General features: G+C 46.7%; 2 protein-coding genes across 6 annotated transcripts in view; both read right to left on the bottom strand.

Annotated features, from left to right (window-relative positions):
• Positions 1–6319, bottom strand: part of LOC115201351 (serine/threonine-protein kinase N1) — a 44305-nt gene extending 37986 nt beyond the window's left edge. Inside the window, exon 1 of the mRNA XM_029764929.1 lies at positions 5544–6319. Coding sequence (XP_029620789.1) covers positions 5544–5567 — 24 coding nt within the window. The 5' untranslated portion in view covers positions 5568–6319. The remainder of the gene's footprint in view (positions 1–5543) is intronic.
• A 7134-nt stretch (positions 6320–13453) lies between these two features.
• Positions 13454–24011, bottom strand: part of LOC115201327 (proline-rich protein 36) — a 35197-nt gene continuing 24639 nt past the window's right edge. For 4 of the 5 annotated variants that reach the window (XM_029764864.1, XM_029764884.1, XM_029764874.1 and 1 more), the window contains 2 exons: positions 18504–18730; positions 13454–18310 (listed from right to left, as the gene is read on the bottom strand). In XM_029764864.1, the coding sequence (XP_029620724.1) occupies positions 14469–18310; positions 18504–18730 (4069 nt within the window). In that variant the 3' untranslated portion in view covers positions 13454–14468. The remainder of the gene's footprint in view (positions 18311–18503; positions 18731–24011) is intronic. The other variant, XM_029764897.1, reaches the window with a different exon arrangement.

Here is a 24011-nt window from a genome sequence, read left to right as displayed (position 1 = left end):
AAAACTCCCTAGGAAAAACTCCTGAGAAAGGCCAAAAACCTAGGAAGAAACCTAGAGAGGAACCAGGCTATGAGGGGTGGCCAGTCCTCTTCTGGCTGTGCCGGGTGGATATTATAACAGAACATGGTCAAGATGTTAAAATGTTGGTAAATGACCAGCATGGTCAAATAATAATAATCATAGTAATTGTCGAGGGTGCAACAAGCACGTCCGGTGAACAGGTCATAAGCCATGATAAAATGTGTAGAAATGTAGGAAACTAGTTTTAAAAATGGTAAAAATGTCTCTCCACCCCATGGCAAAATTCTGTCTCTGCAGTCGAGAGAGCCTCTAAAATGTTCAGTCGGAGATTGCGCCATTGACCACGCCCACCACCTAAACCCAATTTTGATTCAGAAAAAATGGTGCACTCCATCTCTACAGCTGCGCAGGGTGCAGACAGGTCTAAGGGAGGATAGGATATATTTCCACAGAGCCAGTTTCATCCTGGAGTGAAGGGCTGGGGGTGAGGGTGGGTTTGGGTGTTATGCCACCATGGGAGTGGGTCAAGACAGAAATGTCCAGGGTCTCCTAATCCTATTATCATACGAGTTATCAGCAACGACAGCTGGAGCCAAAACAGGTTTTGTTTGCGTGATGAGGAGCTGGCCCTTCTAAAGAAGAACCATAGTGTTTTTTCCTCTTTTTAATATACAGCGCAACAGGTGTCTGGGGCTCAGTAGCCTGAGTGTGGAGGAAGTCTTTGATGCCATTAAAGAAATGTACTGACAGAGGAAATGTTTCCACTCTCCTGCGCGATCAATAAAAAGCCATTTGGCAAAAAGCAAAAAAAGGCAGAGAATCGTTGAACATGCATAATGACCAGCTGGCTGCAACCACTCACAGAGAGTTCACAGAGATCTTCTTCAGCTTTGATAAGGACGGCAGAAAACCAAAAGATATAAAAAATGCATGAGAGGATGACTGTAATGTAAGTCTATAAGGTTGGCGTGTTATCAATGCACAAGACCCAAATACCCAGGGGGATTCTTGTTTTACACTCAGTGAAGCTGTCTGGGGAGCAGGGAGTAACCAAATAAACAAACATAAAATCAATACATGAGAAAGAGACGGAGGACGATGGAGTGGGAGAGAGAGAGAGAGAGAGAGAGAGAGAGAGAGAGAGAGAGAGAGACCAATACACCCTGATGGACTAAGCCCTATTATATTGCACTGGATAATATGGATAATGTGTGAGAGGGGGAAACTGAGGGAAAGAGAAAGAGTGAGATCAGTCTTATGGACTGAAAGAAAGAGAGAGTTCTTGTAAGGACTGAGTAATGTACTGTAGCTCTGCTCATTTGTGACCACCATCCCTTCCAAAAAAAACATTCTGCCCCCAGTAAAGCCTTGATGAGGTATTGAGGGGAAATAGAACAATCAAGACCAATCACTATGCAGAGTGTAGGTCTGCTCCGACAGGGACGTCTACCATTGCCATCGTGCCTGCTTGATCTCAATCAGCAATCACTCAGTATCTATGTGTAGCCAATCTACTGCTCCTTGAGATAACATTCTTCTCCATGCTACAATCTACACTGAACAAAAATGTAAATGCAACATGTGAAGTGTTGGTCCCATGTTTCATGAGCTGAAATAAAAGATCCCAGAAATGTTTCATATGCACAAAAAGCTTATTTCTCTCAAATTTTGTGCACTAATTTGTTAACGTCCCTGTTAGTGAGCATTTCGCCTTTGCCAAGATAATCCATCCATCTGACAGGTTCGACATATCAAGAAGCTGATTAAACAGCATGATCATTACAAATGTGCAGTTTTGTCACACAACACAATACCACAGATGTCACAGGTTTTGAGGGAGTGTGCAATTGGCATGTCGACTGCAGGAATGTCCACCGAAGCTGTTGCCAGAGAATTTTATGTTAATTTCTCTACCATATGCCGCCTCCAACGTTGTTTTAGATAATTTGGCAGTACGTTCAACCGGTCTCCCAACCGCAGACCACGTGTAACCACACAAGCCCAGGACCTCCACATCCAGCTTCTTCACCTGCGGGATCGTCTGAGACCAGCCACCCGGACAGCTGATGAAACTGTGGGTTTGCACAACCGAAGAATTTCTGCACAAACTGTCAGAAAACATCTCAGGGAAGCTCATCTGCGTACTTGTCGTCCTCACCAGAGTCTTGACCTGATTGCAGTTCAGCGTCATAACGTGGGCAAATTGTCATCTTTTTATGGCCACTGGCACGCTGGAAAAGTGTGCTCTTCACAGATGAATCCCGGTTTCAACTGTACCGGGCAGATGGCAGACATGACGTCGTGTGGGCGAGCTGTATGCTGATGTAAACATTGTGAACAGAGTTCCCCATGGTGGCGGTGGGGTTATGGTATGGGCAGGCATAAGCTATGGACAACGAACACAACTGCATTTTATCGATGGCAATTTGAATGCACCGACACACCGTGACGAGATCCTGAGGCTCATTGATGTGCCATTCATCTGCCGCAATCACCTCATGTCGCAAGGATCTGTACACAATTCCTGGAAGCTTAATATGTTACAGTTCGTCTATGGCCTGCATACTCACCAGAAATGTCACCCAATGAGCATGTTTGAGATGCTCTGGATCAACATGTACAACAGCGTTTGCCAGTTTCTGTCAATATCCAGCAACTTCCCACAGTCATTGAAGAGGAGTGGGACAACATTCCACAGGCCACAATCAACAGCCTGATCAACTCTATGCCAATGAAATGTGTTGTGCTGCATGGGGCAAATGGTCACACCAGATACTGACTGGTTTTCTGATCCATGCCACTACTTTTTTTAAGGTATCTGTGACCAACAGATGCATATCTGTATTCCCAGTCATGTGAAATCCATAGATTAGGGCCTAATGCATTTTTTTTCAATTGACTGATTTCCTTGTATGAACTCTAACTCAGTAAAATCTTAGAAATTATTGAATGTTGTGTTAATATTTTTGACCAGTGTAAAAACAGAAATTGGGGATTGTTTGCTGGATAAATTAAACCCCATTGAAATGCTTGTGTGCACTGGGTGTTTTTCAATAAGCTGAAAGAGTAGTAAAGATCCCTAAAATATATGAATGTCCTGCAAGGCCTATTATTATTTTCACAAAGTCAATGAATGTGTCTTTTCCATCCAAAGCAATATTTTCTCTCTCATTGCAAAACGAGCAAAACATAACTGAAAAAGAAGAGTGAAGAATCTAGGCCTAGAGGTAGAACAAGAGAATACAAAACAGGAACAATGAACATTTAGGCCCTGTTACCTTCCTCTGATGTGTGTTGCCCACAGTCAGTGCTAGCTTTCCAGGAATCAGGAAACCTTCTCTTTCATGGAAACACTAACTAGGCCTACTTACGTCAGTCAAGAGGCCACCCCCAATTTTATAGTCATAAGCATTATTATGTACATGCCATTTTATTGAGTACATTTAAAACAAATGATTGACCTCAAGTTTCGGGGGGGAAAATCCCTGGGGGAAGAAATCTGACAGTGGCACCATTGGAAGGAACTTACTGTAGCCTACATGTGTCCTTGATACCGGATGCTTTCCTGACACTGACACCTAGTGATATAGGCTTAGGCTACTCGCTGACTCAGTGTTCAGTAGGTCATACTTTACATGATGTTACAGCGGCCCTGACCTCCTGGGGGCCCTGACCTCCTGGGGGCCCTGACCTCCTGGGGGCCCTGACCTCCTGGGGGCCCCCATTGATTTTATTAGTCACTCTCACTCAGATATCATATCAACATGGTATAAGTCATGGAAAATGTGCAGAATTGCAGGATATTAGCTTAAGAACTGTAAAAATGTCCTTCCATCCTATGGCAAAAAAAATGGAATTTCAAGAATTGAGCTGTAAAACTGCACATTTTTCCCTCCGCCCCAAGGCAAATTAGTAGAACTGCATGAAATTTGTTAGAAAATTGCCAAATGTTCTATCCTCTCCATGGCAAAATGTAAAAAATGCATGCAAACTTGCTTTAAAACTGCAACATTTTCTCTGCGCCCCATGGCAACATTTCTCAAATTGCAGGAAAGTATCTCTAAAACTTTTTTCTTTACACTGTCAAAAGGGGGGCCACTAAAATGTTTTTTTCCCGTGAGGTGGGGCCCCCAACAACATTTTTCTTAAGGCCCTCAAAAGGCACAAATGCCTTGTAGTAACAGATGTGGTTAAATATATTGGCACCCATGCACTTTGCAATGAAGTGCAATGGAGCAGAATGATCAGTTTGTTCTTCTCAAAACTGGTTGAACAGCTATTTTTACCCTGTTGGCAACTGAAACTTACCAAAGGTTAAAAAAATTACACAGTAAATGAGAATCGCTGCCTCCAACCAAATGAATTAGAATTCTAAATGATTTAATTCAATTCATTTTTTTTACTTTGTTTTTTTTTCTTGGTTCTGTGCAGTTCTATGTCAAACAAATACACAAGGTTTAACACAAAGTTTTTTCTATTTCAACTTATTTTTGAAGAAAAAAGCCTGCATCTACACAGGCAGCCCAATTCTGATCTTTTGGTCATTAATTAGTAGTTTGACCAATCAGATCAGGTCTGAAAAAGAGTTCATATGAAAAGATCTGATGTGATTGGTCAAAAGAACAATTAGTGGAAAAATATCAGAATTGGGCTGCCTGTGTAAACATGTATATTTGACCGCATCTGTACAGTGAAAGTCGATTACATGTAATACACTAACTTAAAATAGAATGTGTAGTTTTATGTATCTTATTATTTGAACTTTGTACTGGACCACTGACTTTGGTCTGACCCAAACTCAAGGCTGCAGCAGACAGATATTAATGTTGGCTTCTGGCATGAGTTCAACCTGGCCTCTAATTTGTAACAATTCCCTCCTATGCAGTTTCCTGAACTGAGATGACACCTGTGTAAGCAGCATAAGGTAACATGACCTGTTTAATTAGGTCCTTGACTCTGACACCCTCCACTGTAACTCACCTGAGCGGAACAACTATGTACCACAAGAAATGGCCCTCTAATGCTCCATACAGGTCATTTCTCTTCCATATGGCCGGTGAGGTATAACAAGTAGATATATGTGTGTACAGTATCTGTTGGTCTACACATCATCAATACGTCATTACTTTTGTCTGACATATTTGTGCGGGTGTAGACTGCTTTGGTAACACACACAATAAGCACCTGCCATTATTATGCCCTGTTAGACCATTGCAAACATGGGGGACAGAAAACACAGACCTAAAGTTTCAAGGTGATGGTGTGGGTGTGGACTAAAGGCTCAGTAGGTTATAGTGGGCTACTACCTGTCTAAAACCACCATAGTACTTTGGCCCGATGTACTAGTAGGGTACCTGTCCACCATCAGTCCCTGTCGTGCAAAGACGTCACCACGAACCCAATTAGAAGAAATAGCCTACAAATATGACATGCACGCATCTCTTCGAATAGGACAAACACAGGCTAACCTAATATGTTAAATCAAGGAAAACCCCTGTCCAATGCTAACTTGGAAAACTTACTTGCATCGAGTCGTTGTTAGCCATCTGGTGTCTTGTGTATCACACAGGCTACCACAGCGGTGGGATGACAACGTCTTCCTCAATGTAGCTGATGAATTCTTCACTATCAAATCATTTTAGTGATCTACGACACCATCAAATCAGTTTCTGTCCGTTTGGAGTTATTTGCAGTCAAAGAGCAGGCCAACATTGGCGAATATCCTCAGCACTTTAAAACGACAGTGAACTGTACGGAGAGTTAACGGGCGCCTGTCTCTGCCCAGGTAAGCGAGAGCATTGACAAAATAAACATTGTAGGCCCATCATTCTCTTCTTTAGTCCATGTTCCAAAAGAGCAAGAAGTTACGTCTCACCGGGTCCACCTTTCAACTATGTTGTGTAGTTTGAAGGCTGACGTTGACTGGTTCATCTGACATTCTACCCCATGTAATTGGAGAACATGACAGCTACAGAAATAATACTAAATGGACATCATTCAATTGTTCACTCACTCTCGAAAATCTACATTATTATTAGGCTATTATTTCCATTATTTCCATCGTCAAGCCTATAATCGGTTTATGAACAAGAACCGTTATGTCTACATAACATAGCCTCCCGTTAACGTAGCCTACCGCTCACCTTAACATTTCCAGTTTAATTCCACGCGAAATATCTATAAACCACCAAAAAAATACCTGACATTTTCTTACTGTTAGAAAATTAATGCTATCCTCCGCCACTCCTCCCTTGCTGAGAGCTCTTTTGTGCGTGACTGGTCGTCAATCAACTGTATAAAAACGGTCTGACGCTCGTTGCTCGTGGGGGCAACTGAACAGTGAGGGTAGCTGAGCGCAAGTGAGGGGCGCGCGTCGTATTGGTCATGTGATCACTACAATTGCAATAAACCTGTTGACGATAAATCACAATTTCGCACCTTTAATAATTTCACCACTTGGCAAATCTAAAAACGACTTATTGGTGATATCGCCTTATTCATATGGGCCGAGTCTGCCTACCTTAACATTGTTCATTTGTTGTAGTGGAACTAAATGGATTGAGAAAGACTTAACGGTATGGACTTAATATTGTACAGGGTAGGCTTAGGCTAAGCGACTCTGTCCGACTCTGGCCATCACTGAATGAGACTAGCGAAGCCTAGTGGTTAGCTGGCCAAACTGTTAGCTGGCATTTCGTCTCGGAAAGGTTGCAACCTGGAATCGGGGGTAGCGTAACATAGTAAACGAAAATCCATGACTCTCAAATTAGTAGGATATGTTACATTATGTATTCATGTGTGGGTGTCCATCATCCATTTCGTTTGATATGCTACGAATTGCCATTCGTATGATATGTTACAAATTGCAAATTGGCCAATATGTTACGAAATTGAAATATGTATGATATGTTACAAATTCCAATTTGTTGTCACTAAAGTTAGCTAGGTGGCTAATGCTAACATTAGCTAGGCTAGGGGTTAAGGTTAGGAATTAGGTTAAATTAAAGGGCAAAGTAGTTGCAAAGTTGCTAAAATGCTACAGTTATCTGTGATGAGATTTGAATACGCAACCTTTGGATTGCTAGACATTTGCATTATACACCCACCGATCCACCTTCCTTTTATTGCTGCCTTCAGTAACCTTCGGTCTTATGTAACCATACCAAATGTAACATATCATACATTTAGCCTAGAGGTTAGAGCGTTGGGCCAGTAACCAAAAGGTTGCTGGATCGAATCCCTGAGCCGACAATGGCAAAATCTGTTGTTCTGCCCGAGTAAGGCAGTTAACCCACTGTTCCCCAGGCGCTAAAGACGTGGATGTCGATTAAGGCAGCCCCCCGCACCTCTCTGATTCAGTGGGGTTGGGTTAAATATGGAAGACACATTTCAGTTGAAGGCATTCAGTTGTACAACTGACTAGGTATCCCCCGTTCCCTAATTTAAGTGGTCCGTTTACTATGTTACTTCTAGTATGAGGAAACCTGAGCATTGGTACATTGTGAGAGGCAACCGATCACATATAGCCTACTTCAGTGGAGCAAACCCCTCTGTCTAGACAAGAGGGACTACATGGCATCAGTCTTTCACAGTAGGTTATGCTGTCAGCATTTCAATGCGTTTGTTGCCATTGCCAACCTGGTTACAAAATAGCAAAAAATAGAAAGAGCTAGTTGAAAGTCATTTTATTTCTAAATGGTTATATTAACGTACTTAACAATGATACATGTATCAGACACAAGCCTAAAAATGATCTTAAATAATGACTATACAGTAGGCCTATCACAGTCTACAAACACTACTCAAATATTAACCACCTTAATAGCAAAAGTTTAATAATCAAATCCTTTTAGCAAAATGTATTAAGAGTCAATGACTGAGCTTGAAAATATTAGATTTTCCAAACTCTGATTTGGCCTATAATGTACTTAATAGTATGCCACTGGTGATTATTTGAACTATAAATGCTTGATGATGGACAGTCATGTCTATAAAGATGTAGAATCTTAATTTGAGAAAATAATCCTGCGGCAACAGGAAATGTGAATTATGTGGATTATAATTAAATTGACATTTCACATCATAAGGGAAAATCTAATCTGACATTTCAATGTGGAAATTACAAACTTCAGAAGTCTTTATAAACCTCAAATACACATGTTTTAAATGTCCTGCATTGCAGGAAAGTTCTCCTGCAACAGGGTGATTAAATGAACACCCTACACCTGTCTGGAATAGATTACTGCATATCATTACATGTCATACTGGGAATACAGTACTACTGCTACTTGATTACTTTCTTTTCTGAAATGTATTGGTGCAGTAAATGCATTTTATCCATAGCATTCATCTTCACATAGTATAATTTGGGATGTATTTATGAACTGTTGTCCAACATCCAACACACTCACCTCTAACCACACGCATAGTTCGATTGGGTCAGGTTTGCATCATTGGGTTCACCCTGTCCCTGACACAGCTGTTTACACAACATTAGCGAGCCCATTCAATCCGACCCACGGGTAGTTTGAGTTTGTTTTGGGTGGGCGAAAATAGTTTTTTGAAAAAGTCTAAAACCAAATCAAAACTGTGTAGAAATGATTATGGATGTTCATGTATAGGCTCTTCACTCTGTCCAGCTTGATCACAGTAATTGAGACGAAAGCTAGACAGCGAAAAATTCTAACATTTATGGACACATGTTTTGCAAGAAAATAATACATGTTTAATGCGTCCCTCCGGACTCGGTGAAGACCGAATGCGGCCCACGGACAAAATGAGTTGGACACCCCAGGTTTATAGAACTGAATGTATTACATAAATATCATTTTCACAAATGCTGCATTCAAACTGAAATAAGTTGTCATACACAGCATCACATACATTTATAATATCACCATGTGGATACATACCGATATTTAAAAAAGTATATTAGCCTACCTGTCAAAATAGTTTCATAGATGTGCTTGCACAATACTAACATTTTATATCCTACTGTACTGATAATGGATAAAAGACATGACATGGGTTAGAGTATTTGTTTACAGTAGTCTAACTCAACCATTAGGTGGCAGTGTTCATCTACCTCTATTTACAAACGGAACTAAAAGAGGACATACAGTATAATAGCCTTTAATAATTAATGCAAATAAAAAAATAATGGATACTACATATACCTGTATAGATGCTAAAATTAGAACGAATTTGCTTAAACTAAAACTCTCATTAAGTCTAAACTAAATGTGCAACAGATATTACTAATATTGCACAATTCACCATACATTTCTGATTGCACATAACAGTAGAAGTATATAAAAATTGCTTTAAATGCTACTTCCCGATTGAAACCCTACCCAGCCATTGTGCAGCCTTCCCAAATAGGATGTACATACATGACATACTATAGTAGACCTTACACCAAAATAGTACAAGCAGGAATCAAAACTGCAGAGTATTCAAAACTCCAAAACAGAGACCGGTGGCTCGCAGTTTAAATCAATTTGTTGATAAATCAGCTGTTGACATGGAGATAGGATATTCATTTGACAAATGTAGCCTACATGTATTCAAGCTTGAGGCTTCAGGAACCTAGTTTCCCCCTCCTTTAAGCCATTATGGCATTGGTCATACACAGCACTTCTTTAGTACAATGTTAAAGTCCTTCCAACACTTCATATCCAGTTTCCCATCTCACAACATTGCCTCATCACTACTGCAAATAACTCCCTCTCCTGGGGCATATTTAATAAAGGGCAATGTATGTTGATGTAATTCTCTGAACAGTTGGTTCCATTTTTAATCAGTGCTCCGAGTGTTGTGCTCTCTCTGTGAGACAGTGTCACTGTCTCAGACTTCTGTTGCTCTCCTATCATGACATCATTGGTAACCTCGGAAACCCATTGAATAAAGGCAGACCCAAGAAATGAGGTTATAGCTTTGGAATGCAGGGTGAGACCCCCCCCTCCCCCTCCCCACTGTGTGAAAGGCAGAGCAGAACAAGGAAGTCCTTCTCTCACCCTCCCTCTTTTCCTGTGTGATTGACAGTCCAATTATTTTGAGACATTGCTCTCTCCTTAAAAGGGTGTTATTCTACAGCCAAAGGATTGTATCAATTCAAAGCAGTCCATTTGGTCCAGATCGTAGCTAGCAGCAGTATTTTCTCCACAAACAAAACAGTTTCTCTGAGGATTTGAAGCTGATGATAATTTAACACAACCAAGTCTAATCTAGTCCCACTTACCTGTAACATTTAAATTAATTAACAAGTGCACTGTCATAACTATCACTCAGAATAAGGTTCATACTGTACAGTTAATCAAATGTGGGTTTTGGTTCAAAGCAATACACATAGATAAAATACTCTATATATAAATAGTATTCCTATGTGTATTATTAAAGTATATTAGATGCAGTACCAATGGGGGATGTGCCATTCTTAATTCTCCACTGATGAGAAATAATATATACACCATTCTCTGAAGATCAGTTTGACAATACAGTGAATATGGATTTCTATGTAGATATGAAGTTAGAATGTATAGCATGCTCTTTTTGTGAGGCTGTGTGGTTTAATCAGTGTACCTCACTGTTATGTTGGTCCATGTCATGAATTTGTAGTGTGGAGATGAAGTGCCAACTTGTGTCGTGTGAATACAGTATGCAGTGCATAGATATGACAGTGATGAGTGGTGTGTCCTCCTCCTTTCCTGGCTTTTAGTGCTGTGTCTCCAGCTCCACCACGGTCCAGTCTCCCTGGGGGGAGCTGCCCTGGCTGTCTGGGGAGTAGCTGCTGACAGAGGTGACAGTGGCAGAGGGGGGACTGAGCGGGGACAGCAGGTTGGGCCACATGCTGCTCTCCAGGGGGCTCAGAATGCCCCCGCTCCCCACAGGCAGCAGGAGCAGAGGGGGGCAGCCCCTGTCTCCAGACAGCAGCAGGGTTTGGTTGATGAGCTGCTGGACGATGTCCACCTTCTTGCTCCAGTCCAGGTCTGTTGGAGGAATGGGACGCGGCCCCTGCTGGCGTGACTCTGGCCAGGTCTGCTTGGATGTCCACTTCTCCTGCTGCATCCTTGTTTCCCTCTCTCTGTTCTGCTCTCTTTCCTCACCCTCGTCCTCCTCCTCGCTGGTTTCCATGGCCTCATAGATGGTGCAGAGCCCGGAGGATGGGGAGAGCATGACTGCAGACGGACTCCTCAACTGCTGCTGCTGTTGTTTCTGCTGCTGTTGTTTCTGCTGCTGTCTGAGCTGCTGTTTGAGCTGTTGCTCCAGCTCTAGTTGCCACTGCAGCACCTGGCGGCGGTGTCTGTGCTCCTGCTGCTGCTGCTGGAGTTGGAGCTGGAGGAGCTCCCGACGCTGCCTCTCCAGCTGCATCTGCTGCTCCTGCCTCAGACACTCCTCCTCCAGCCACTGCCTCTTCTGCCTCTCCTGCTCTCTCAGGTGCTTCTGGTGTTGCTCCAGCCTGCGCAGCTGACCGTTGGCTACAGCTGCAGACTGGAGGGACCTGGAGGTGGTGTCGGTGGGTCTCCTGTTGCACTGCTGCTCTGCGAGGTAGTGGGCGTTCACTACGAGATGAAGCTGTGTGTGGTCTTCTTCCTGTAGGCCCATGGTTGGCTCATTCCGTTTCTTCTCCTCCTGTAGGCCCATGGTTGGCTTATCCCGTTTCTCCTCCTGTAGGCCCACGGGTGGCTCGCTCTGCTTCTGTTGTGACTGGTGGGACTCTTCTGTCTCCGCTTCATTACTCTTGGGCCCTCCTGCTAGACAGTCAAGATAACTTGGGATGTGCGTTAGAGACGCATGCACCAAAAAGGAGGGGTAGGACAGCATCCAGGGCCAGAGGATTCAAGGAGAAGAATCAAAAGGAGTGGAGGGAAGACGTAAAGCAAAATGAGAGGGAAGTGCTGAGGGATTGACGTCTTTACACAAAGGAATAAAGTAAACAAAACCCTCTGTCTCGATCAGTTGAAAAAGGACAAAGAAATGAAGTTTGACCACACAGTTTACTATTGAGATAGATCTATCTATCGGCTCATCTAAGTATTATAACAAACCTAACAGTTGTTGTATTCTGTTATTTTTGGGTATACATTTGTGATGTGGGAGGACATAGCAAATTCTTACTGATCTGACCGTCACATCGAATCTTTGTGGTCTGGCTTCAAATGTCCCCGAAGGGTAATAGCGACTGAGTAGTGGAAAACGAGTTGAGGATGGCAAGCATCCCGGACTCACCCCGGACTCATCCTTTAACTTATTGGAACATGCAATGACTCATTAACATGACATCTGTCTGATTGGAGGACTTGCCAACATCTAGGACCTAATCTAATACATATTACATAACCCATCTACGATATAGACGCAGTATTACAGTCAAATGAGGTCGAGTTTGCTCTCAAATAAGTTGGAAAAAAGGTTATGAAGATGACATTGAGTTGCAAGGCCTGACAAGCCAGGGATTAGACAAAGAAAAATGGGGAACAAGGGATTAACCATTTTACTTAAGAACTAAATCATAAACTACTCTTGAGTTTTTGACCAACCATATAGTTTCTTTGTATATGTGGGGTCACCACATACACCTGACTGTTTTGAAAAGCATTCTATCCCACATCAAAAATCAACTCAGCCAATACAAGGATGCCCCCTGGGACCATCTCGGCTAATTACAAAAACGTGTACCTCACTGACCATGCCTTACTCAAGGGCAGCCATGGTGTCCCAACAGACACGTACAGTACTATACATGCAACAGAGCATTACCAAAGCAACATGAGAGACACCTGTATGTTCATGATAGGCCTACAGGGCAAAAGGCCAAATCTGGCCTTAGGAAGACCATAATGGTGCAGAAGGTAGGACGGAAGGAACAAGGGATGCTCTGATTTCAGTACTGACAAACATAGGGATCCAAGGGTTTTCCTTGTCTGGGTTGAGCAGGCAGATCTCTCATCCACTTCAGCTTCTTCTTAAGACACATTCAGGTAGGTGGGTGTGGGGTAATGCCAGTATGTTTGTGTGTGTGTTGGGTGGAGCATTCGGGAGGATACAGGCAGGTTTGAGCAGGCTTCACATCGCGGCGGAAGAGGATGTAAAACCTTCAGGACATACAGTAAAGGGTCCCAGGAGCTGTCTGTTTGGGGAGTACCACCTACCAAGGATGTTCACAAAATGTGGTCTTGATCTGTGTTGAATCCATGGAGATTAGAGAGAAACATATACATGCTGGAAAACAGGGTATGGGACACCAGATGGATTGCCTCCTAACCAAAATTCCATTGCGCATCAATACCATTCCACAGATAAAACTTCACTTCCTGATGGGAAGTGATTCCCATGGTGAGGACAGTGATGTCATTTAAATACATAAAACTGACCTAGACAACAATTGAGACATGCTATGCTAATGGGAAATAACAAGAAACAGGAACAAACGTGCATTGCAATGATGTTTAATGGAATTTTGAAAAACCTACTTAGCGTGAACCATTCACTTATCAACATCCCTAGTGTATAATGGCTTAATCAGATACAATTTCAATGTTAGTACATGCAAGTTGAAATATCCAATACCACTAAAAGCGTTTCAGTGAGAAAAGCATTTTCAGTGAGCGTCATTCTAAATGCAGCGGAATGCACGGTTTTTTTTCACACAAATAGTTGTTAGTTGGTTCTGAAGCACAAATGATCAACTAAGAGGCATGAAGCCTGACCACTTAAAACAGATGCCTCAAAACACACCGTACATGACAACTTTACTTGCCATGATAATCTATGCAGGGAGAGGCAAACTTCCTGTAGCGCAAATTAAAACTAGACAAACTTCAAATTGAACACTCCCATAACGACCTCAACAAAACTGTAAGGGGAGGAAAGCCATGTTAAATATCTAGTCTTTATTCGATACTAAAATGGTGTTGAAAACAAGAAGACAAACTTGTAAAAAAAGAGAGTAGGACTATCTCTATGGTGCAGGATAAAATGGAGTGTGTACATAGGGGAGGGAGGACCGGGTTCCAACAAAACAAGTACAAAAAAAATAAAAAAAATGGACATTTGTTTGGTAAAAACAGTAGGATAAATACACATGTAGGTAGAGTCCATTCTCGTTTTCCTCCTTTTCTTTTAAGAGCTTTGTCCCAACGGACCAGTCAGTCAATGCCCCCTCGGGGGTTACGCAGTACGCAGTGTTACTTAAAAAGAACATTCTAATAGAAAATGGTAGCTAGTAGCTATTGTACATAAAGTAGTGCCATACATTCATAACCATAATAGTAGTATGAAAGAGGGAGGCGTCACTGATCTACAGTCTTTTTCGTTCCCCTTGCTTTTTTTGTTTCCTACCATCATTTGCTTGTTTTTCTAAACCATCTAACCCACCTCAAGAGAAAAACTAAGAACAACAAGGGGGGAGGGGTGCGAGGGAGAAGGTGCATTCCAGGGGTAGGGACTTATACGTTACCTGCCAGAAAGCTATCAGTCTTATCGCATATAGCAGAGTAGTAGGGTGGCTGGCCCTCGCTGGCCTCCCCGGCATGCTGGGGCCCCAGGCGGAGGGCGTCCTCCAGGGTGTTGGCCTCCTCCAGGTGGTCAGCATCCATCTTCCCCCCCAGCATGTAGTGGTGCTGGTCCCCAGGCTGGCCCAGGGGCAGCAGGTCTACAGGGCCTCCCAGCAGCTCCTCTGACTGGGCGGCCGCTGCTGGCAGGGTCAGCTCCTTGATGAGGGAGGGGTCCTTGGCCTCCTCGGGCAACTGGTCCTCGTTCTCCAGGGAGAAGATGCCGGGGCTCTTACCGCAGCTCTCGGCAGTGGAGTGGGCGTTGGAGTTGGACATGGTGCAGTCAAAGCCGTAAGACGCCACCGAGTTGGCAGACTGGGGCGTGCCGCCACCCCCGTCCTCCTCTCCTTCTCCGGCCGGCGCCTCCACCACCTCCTCTTCCAGGGCAGGCAGGATACGGGCGGACGCTGGGCTGTCGAACTCAGCACTGTCATCCATGGTGACGGGGGCGTCTGGGTCGTTGATCTGCATCTCACCCTCCATGTCGCTGGCCTCATCTGCCGAGGTAGAGGGGGAGGAGGGGGCAGAGGCTGGGGCAGTAGGAGGGCCTGCTCCCAGGACCTCGTCGGCAGGGAGCGTCTCAGCCTCTTCCTCCTCGTCACCTCGCTCCAGATGGATGCCCAAGTCCTGCTCCAGGTCAGGCTGCACATTGGATGGCACGGGGGTCTGCTGCTTGTCAGAGTGTGACTCCACCCCGGAGCTGCTGTCATAGTCACGGAGCTCCTCGGGAGTGCTGGTTTCACTGCTGCTGTGGACGGCCAGGGCCATGCCACTCAGGGTGCTGGACTGAGACATGCCCACAGCAGGGGGCCCTGGGGGGGCAGAGGCCTCCACTGGGGCGGAGCTCTCCATCTCCTCAAGGGCAGACTCTGAGGGCTGCTCTGACTGGAGCGTCAGAGAGGGGGCGCTAGGATCCAACCAGGCCTGGGCAGAGGACAGGGTGGGCGTCTCAGGGTCAGCAGCCCCGTGGTCAGACAGGGGGCTGGAGGCGGTGTGGGGGGAGGAGAGGGGGGGCTGGGCCCAGGGGTCAGTGAAGGGGTTTGTCTGACCCCAGGCTGAGGAAGGTGGGATGGGCGAACGGTTGAGGTTATCCAAGCGGTCCTCCTCTGTGTAGTCGTCCTCGTCTGCGTTCCCACAGCTCTCCAGTCCACTCTCCGTCACCCCTTCGCTGGGCATCTCCACATCTTCATCATCCTCCTCATCATCATGCTGACACACCTTCCGGTGGTCCACTGCCCGCTCTGAGCTCACATCCATATCATCAACATCAACTCGCTCCTCCTCATCGTTGGCCAGGGTCTCCACATCGGGGGAGCCCATGAAGGCCCCTTCTCCCTCAGAGCCCTTGAGGCTGGAGTCTACCAGGGCATCAAAACTCTGTGTACCCTGCAGCAGGCCCGTGTGCTGGGTGCTGCTAATCTCTGGTGACCACTGCAGGTGGCTGCTCACATCCTCAGAGTCCATCCCTGGTAAGAGGGCATCTCCATGCCAACCGGTAGAACCACTGAAGCCTGCAGGTTTGGCCTCCTCTGAGGGCTGAGAGCTACTCATGTCAAACAGTGATGTTGGCTTGCACACTTTCCTATCCTCATCTTCATCTTCCTCCTCATCGTTGGCCAGGGTCTCCACATCGGGGGAGCCCATGAAGGCCCCTTCTCCCTCAGAGACCTTGAGGCTGGAGTCTACCAGGGCATCAGAGCTCTGGGTACCCTGCAGCAGGCCCGTGTGCTGGGTGCTGCTAATCTCTGGTGACCCCTGCAGGTGGCCGCTCACATCCTCAGAGTCCATCCCTGGTAAGAGGGCATCTCCATGCCAACCGGTAGAACCACTGAAGCCTGCAGGTTTGGCCTCCTCTGAAGGCTGAGAGCTACTCATGTCAAACAGTGATGTTGGCTTGCACACTTTCCTATCCTCATCTTCATCTTCCTCCTCATCGTTGGCCAGGGTCTCCACATCGGGGGAGCCCATGAAGGCCCCTTCTCCCTCAGAGACCTTGAGGCTGGAGTCTACCAGGGCATCAGAGCTCTGGGTACCCTGCAGCAGGCCCGTGTGCTGGGTGCTGCTAATCTCTGGTGACCCCTGCAGGTGGCCGCTCACATCCTCAGAGTCCATCCCTGGTAAGACGTCATCCCCATGCCAACCGGTGGCACCACCGAAGCCTGCAGGCTTGGCCTCCTCTGAGGGCTGAGAGCTACTCATGTCAAACAGTAATGTCGGCTTGCCCACTGTCCTCTCCTCTTCCTCCTCATCGTCATCATCTTCGTTGATCTCCTCATCTGCCTTCTCCACTGCCTCTTCCTGGTCCTGAGAGGAAGAGACTAGGACCTCTGAGGTGAACTCATTCATGGGCTGAGACATCATGCTGAATGCAGGAGGGGCTGAAGAGGAGGGCATGAGGAGGTCCTCCTGCTGCTCATCTGGCTGGATCTTCACCTCCTCCTGGACCGGGCTCTGTGGAGCCATGGCAGACTGGTTCTGGGCCCAGGGGTCTGGCTGGAATATCACCTCCTCCTGGACCGGGTTCTGTGGAGCCATGGCAGACTGGTTCTGGGCCCAGGGGTCTGGCTGGAATATCACCTCTTCCTGGACCGGGCTCTGTGGAGCCATGGCAGACTGGTTCTGGGCCCAGGAGTCTGGCTGGAATATCACCTCTTCCTGGACCGGGCTCTGTGGAGCCATGGCAGACTGGTTCTGGGCCCAGGAGTCTGGCTGGAATATCACCTCTTCCTGGACCAGGCTCTGTGGAGCCATGGCAGACTGGTTCTGGGCCCAGGAGTCTGGCTGGAATATCACCTCTTCCTGGACCGGGCTCTGTGGAGCCATGGCAGACTGGTTCTGGGCCCAGGGGTCTGGCTGGAATATCACCTCCTCCTGGACCAGGCTCTGTGGAGCCATGGCAGACTGGTTCTGGGCCCAGGAGTCTGGCTGGAATATCACCTCTTCCTGGACCAGGCTCTGTGGAGCCATGGCAGACTGGTTCTGGGCCCAGGGGTCTGGCTGGAATATCACCTCTTCCTGGACCAGGCTCTGTGGAGCCATGGCAGACTGGTTCTGGGACCTGGGTTCTGGCTGGACGTGCATGTCCAGCAGAGCAGAGGAATTCTGGGGCTCCCTGACCGGGGACATGGGCCCGGTGGGGGAGCATGGAGGGGACATGACCGTGGTGCCCAGGGGAGACACTGTGTCTGCTGGCTCTTCCAGGGGGACCAGGTCCAGCTGAGCTGACAGCTGAGAGATAAAGGCCTCTGGGGCCTGCTCTGGCTGGCTGGCCTGAGGGGGCACAGTCTCCTTCTCCTCTGGGACTGCAGCCATCACTGCTTCTTCCGAGGTTGCCATGGAGACCACAGCGGCCAAGGCAGCTGCAGCTATGGCGGCAGCAACAGCGGCGTCCTGGGTCTCACCCGCTTTAGTCGCGGGCTCTGCCGCCGTTGTGGGCTTGGGGCCACGCTTCACTGCCATGGGGGTGTTGCTGCCCACAGTCTTCTTAGGGGTGGAAGCCTTCCCTGCTGGCTTGGTACTAGGGGTCTTGGGGCCAGCACTGACATCCTTTGAAGGCGTGGGTTTGCTTGGCGTCTTCTTGGTGTCTGCGGCCTTGCTGCTGGCAGCCGGCTTCTTGGGGGTGGAGTCTGGCTTGGACGCGGAGGCTGATTTGGGAGTCTCAGGTTTGGTGGTCTTGGCTGGTGAGGTGCGAGTGAGAGGAGCCGCTGCAGGCTTCTTGGTGGCTGATTTGGTAACATCTAGAGGAAGAGTATAACAAGTAGATGTTTGTGAAGAGGAAAAGGACAAAGGTAGGATGGAAACTTAATTATGATGAACAAATTACCTAAAGATATATTTTGAAAAATGTAACAATGTGTAATGCTAGTAATACAAAGTTAAAACCTTTGTATTTTATTTTTTAATTGAACCAAAACTGATGTCCCCTCGTACCTTTCTTGACGGGAGTTGCGGTTTTTGAGGGCTGTGATGTCGGGGTCCGTCCAGCAGAGGGTGTTGTAGAGCCGGCTTTGGCAGAGGCTGGTCTGGGGGTGGTGGAGGTGGTTTTAGCCGTGGGGGTGCCAGGCTTGGCTGTGGATGTGGAGCTCTTGGCTGTGCTGGCTGTGGCTGGCCTGGCTGCAGCAGAGGCAGGGCGAGATCCTGGAGCACCAGTGGCAGGCCTGAGAGAGAACAGGAGAGGGGTGGGGTCAGAATCACTGAGTACAGCTTTCAAACCAGGGGGGACATTAGTTTAGTGGCTATCTACCAGACACCATGAATCAGTATTTCTATAGATGTGATAAAATATTGAAATGGAGACGACTGCTAGTGCTATTTATATACATACAAATAAAGTGACAGACACCAATGTTGAAACAGACTCATTTGCATCATCAAGCGAACGTTAGGTCCCTCGAGTTCCACATGCTGGTAACCCCTGGGCCAGAAATTCACAGAGCAAGAGGCCCTGTCGACTGTATTCGCAAGTCATTCTGTTAGTCACTTCTACAGCCCTGCCAGACACTAGACTTCCTCAGGAACACAGCACAGAGAGGTCATAAACCAAGTGATGACAGAAAACACAACAAGAACATGAGAGGACAAAGAGGAGTCAACTTCCATTCACTCCTCGTCTCTTCAATGCCTGGAGTGGCTGGCCCCGACAGGGCACTAACACAGTACCTCACCCAGTCAGCCCCCCCACATCATCACAACACCCTGAGGCATCTGAAGCAGTGCAGTCTGGGAGATGAGTCACGCCACACATACAGAGTGGGTCACGACAGGGTATCAGTCCGGACAGGGTATCAGTCCGGACAGGGTATCAGTCCGGACAGGGAATCAGTCCGGACAGGGAATCAGTCCGGACAGGGAATCAGTCCGGACAGGGAATCAGTCCGGACAGGGAATCAGTCCGGACAGGGAATCAGTCCGGACAGGGAATCAGTCCGGACAGGGAATCAGTCCGGACAGGGAATCAGTCCGGACAGGGAATCAGTCCGGACAGGGTATCAGTCCGACAGGGTATCAGTCCGACAGGGTATCAGTCCGACAGGGTATCAGTCCGACAGGGTATCAGTCCGACAGGGTATCAGTCCGACAGGTCTAGACGTAAATGAGGACACACTAAAAAGAACAAGTAACGTGGTAAAATTCAAAGTTTAGGAGATTTGTAAAAGTGTGTGCTGACAGAAAAAGATGGAACTAAAGATTAGAAAATAATTACAGGACGAAGTGAATAGAAGGTAGAGAGAATGCAGGAGAGATGAGTATTTATCGTAATCTGTGTGAGGAAAGGAATATGGCTAATCCAAGATGACTCCGTTCAGGTAGGGAAGCAAGGCAGATTAGCGGGCCATCGTCAAAGGTAGTAGGAGAGAGGGAGCGAGAGAAAACGCTCATCCGATTACACACCATTAACTTCCTGTCATTGTCGCTTCTCAAAAAGGTCCGATCACTGTTGTAGGAGCCAGTGCGGCCGTTACAGAATAACGGGGAATGGTCCAACAATAATAAAAGACAGGCAGGATGTGTTACAAAATTAATACATGCTTCTCAGCAGTTAGGCACAATGAAAAGGCTCCACTGAGGCAGTGTTGATCATGTTAGACTCGTGATCAGTCTAATGGCTTGCACACAATGAAGGAAAATTGCTGTGCATTGCTTCTCAAACTTGCCAACGGCCTTGCCATTAGGAACATCATCACAAATTGGGGTTAAAGAAAATGTAGGGAAAAAGCCTAGAAATTCACTGAAGCGTAAAAAATGAGCGCAGAGACAATTAATGTCCACCAAAGTCGCCTGGGGTTTTAAAAATATAACATTTTAGTTTCATTACGCATTCTGGAACGATGCGGAACTTTGCGGTGATTAACATAAAAATCAGGTTGCCCGTGTGCCTTCGCGTGGCAAATCAAAGTGGGGCTACGATTAAGTCAACGAGATGCATAAGCAAGGCTAGTGCCGCCCCTGCAGCAGAGCTAACAGCAAAGAGCCAGCTACCATGGGGATGGACCTCCTCCCAGGGAGACAGCTGGCATATTAGAGATGATGCCATTTTAACTCAGCAGAAAGGCTGGGAGGGACACTTTACCCTGGTTAAAAGGAGGAGATTCTACCTCCAGGACATCCACACAGGGCTTCAGATATGGGAACACCACAGGAATCTCACTCTAACCCAGGAACAAAAGGTATCAGTCCTTCGCTTGCAATTTCCCAGAGAAATTCACCAGGTAGTTAGTTGCCTTGGAGGTAGGGAGATCCTTATACTGCTGCAGCAGCACTCAAGAGGGGCTTTGAGCGACAGGATAAGACATTACACAGGGTGGCGCCTTAACCTGATAAACCAGCTACAGCTGGCTTCTTGGTTGGTTCTGCTTGAGGAAAATAACCTTTCAAAATAAACAACAAGATATCAAAAGGACAGTCAACCTACTGAAGATGGAGCTGAGATGTCGAGTAAAAGTAAGATGGTTTCCATCTCCTAGCAGTAGAGGGACAAAGAGGAAACCAGTGAGGGAGAACAAAGAGCAGGTAGAGTTTGGTGGGTGACGATGCAGAAGCAGAGGCCTATAGAACCACCGCTTTCCCAGAGTCCTCTGCAACATCCATCACGTCTGCCACACTTCCGGAGCATGAGCTCACACACACACACTTTAAGTGATTAGGTCTGCTGCTGTGGGAGACTGCGTCACAGAGTGGTCTGCCTGTCACACCCACAGCCCAGCCGGAGAGGAGATTTACAGCCTGTTCAACTGGCCTGCGTCATATAGTACACGACTGGCACAGCTCTATTTTTATTTATTTGACCTTTATTTAGGCAAGTCAGTTAAGAACAAATTCTTATTTTCAATGACGGCCTAGGAACAGTGGGTTAACTGCCTTGTTCAGGGGCAGAACGACAGATTTATACCTTGTCAGCTCAGGGACTCGATCTTGCAACCTTTCGGTTACTAGTCCAACACTCTAACCACTAGGCTACGCTGCCGCCCCATATGACACTGTACACGACTGTCACAGCTATATGACACTGTAAACGACTGGCACAGCTATATGACACTGTAAACGACTGGCACAGCTATATGACACTGTACACGACTGGCACAGCTATATGACACTGTACACGACTGTCACAGCTATATGACACTGTACACGACTGGCAGCCTACTGCTCTATTACTGTTAAGTACAGCAGGACAAGGGAGAGAGAGCCACCACCCGTCCTCTTCTCCTAGCCCTTCATGGCTTCTTCCAAATTCAGACCACCGACGCTCCTTACTCAATATAGGCCCAACAATGCAGTGGGCACGGGGTCCTGTACACTGGGCACGGGGTCCTGTACACTGGGCACGGGGTCTCCCTCTCACACATCCTTTGCTGTTCCATTTAGATCCCCACCACCTCGCTGCGTTCACTCCTCAGTCCATCAGCCCTCCTAGCAGGGACATGACTTATTCATCCATGTAGGATCCATCCTCCTCAGCCCTTTATGTGGTTCACTCTACTGAAGCCATGACCTGCAATATGTTCAGCTACATACTACACTCCCCCCCACAGTCACACTGGGTAAATACCATCCAATATGTTCAGCTACATACTACACTACCCCCCACAGTCACACTGGGTAAATACCATCCAATATGTTCAGCTACATACTACACTCCCCCCCACAGTCACACTGGGTAAATACCATCCAATATGTTCAGCTACATACTACACTCCCCCCCACAGTCACACTGGGTAAATACCATCCAACATGTTCAGCTACATACTACACTCCCCCCCACAGTCACACTGGGTAAATACCATCCAATATGTTCAGCTACATACTACACTCCCCCCCACAGTCACACTGGGTAAATACCATCCAATATGTTCAGCTACATACTACACTCCCCCCCACAGTCACACTGGGTAAATACCATCCAACATGTTCAGCTACATACTACACTCCCCCCCACAGTCACACTGGGTAAATACCATCCAATATGTTCAGCTACATACTACACTCCCCCCCACAGTCACACTGGGTAAATACCATCCAACATGTTCAGCTACATACTACACTCCCCCCCACAGTCACACTGGGTAAATACCATCCAATATGTTCAGCTACATACTACACTCCCCCCCACAGCCACACTGGGTAAATACCATCCAATATGTTCAGCTACATACTACACTCCCCCCCACAGCCACACTGGGTAAATACCATCCAATATGTTCAGCTACATACTACACTCCCCCCCACAGTCACACTGGGTAAATACCATCCAATATGTTCAGCTACATACTACACTCCCCCCCCACAGTCACACTGGGTAAATACCATCCAATATGTTCAGCTACATACTACACTCCCCCCCCCCAGTCACACTGGGTAAATACCATCCAATATGTTCAGCTACATACTACACTCCCCCCCCACAGTCACACTGGGTAAATACCATCCAATATGTTCAGCTACATACTACACTCCCCCCACAGTCACACTGGGTAAATACCATCCAATATGTTCAGCTACATACTACACTCCCCCCCACAGTCACACTGGGTAAATACCATCCAATATGTTCAGCTACATACTACACTCCCCCCCACAGTCACACTGGGTAAATACCATCCAACATGTTCAGCTACATACTACACTCCCCCCCACAGTCACACTGGGTAAATACCATCCAATATGTTCAGCTATATACTACACTCCCCCCCACAGTCACACTGGGTAAATACCATCCAATATGTTCAGCTATATACTACACTCCCCCCCACAGTCACACTGGGTAAATACCATCCAATATGTTCAGCTATATACTACACTCCCCCCCACAGTCACACTGGGTAAATACCATCCAATATGTTCAGCTATATACTACACTCCCCCCCACAGTCACACTGGGTAAATACCATCCAATATGTTCAGCTATATACACTACACTCCCCCCCACAGTCACACTGGGTAAATACCATCCAATATGTTCAGCTATATACTACACTCCCCCCCACAGTCACACTGGGTAAATACCATCCAACATGTTCAGCTACATACTACACACCCCCCCCCCCCCCCCCCCCCACAGTCACACTGGGTAATACCATCCAATATGTTCAGCTACATACTACACTCCCCCCCACAGTCACACTGGGTAAATACCATCCAATATGTTCAGCTACATACTACACTCCCCCCCACAGTCACACTGGGTAAATACCATCCAATATGTTCAGCTACATACTACACTCCCCCCCCACAGTCACACTGGGTAAATACCATCCAACATGTTCAGCTACATACTACACTACCCCCCACAGTCACACTGGGTAAATACCATCCAATATGTTCAGCTACATACTACACTCCCCCCCACAGTCACACTGGGTAAATACCATCCAATATGTTCAGCTACATACTACACACCCCCCCCCCCCCATAGTCACACTGGGTAAATACCATCCAACA

This window comes from Salmo trutta, chromosome 1, assembly GCF_901001165.1.
Source record: "Salmo trutta chromosome 1, fSalTru1.1, whole genome shotgun sequence".
In the NCBI taxonomy this organism is placed as follows: Eukaryota; Metazoa; Chordata; class Actinopteri; order Salmoniformes; family Salmonidae; genus Salmo; species Salmo trutta.
This window is presented reverse-complemented; position numbering and strand designations above follow the sequence as displayed.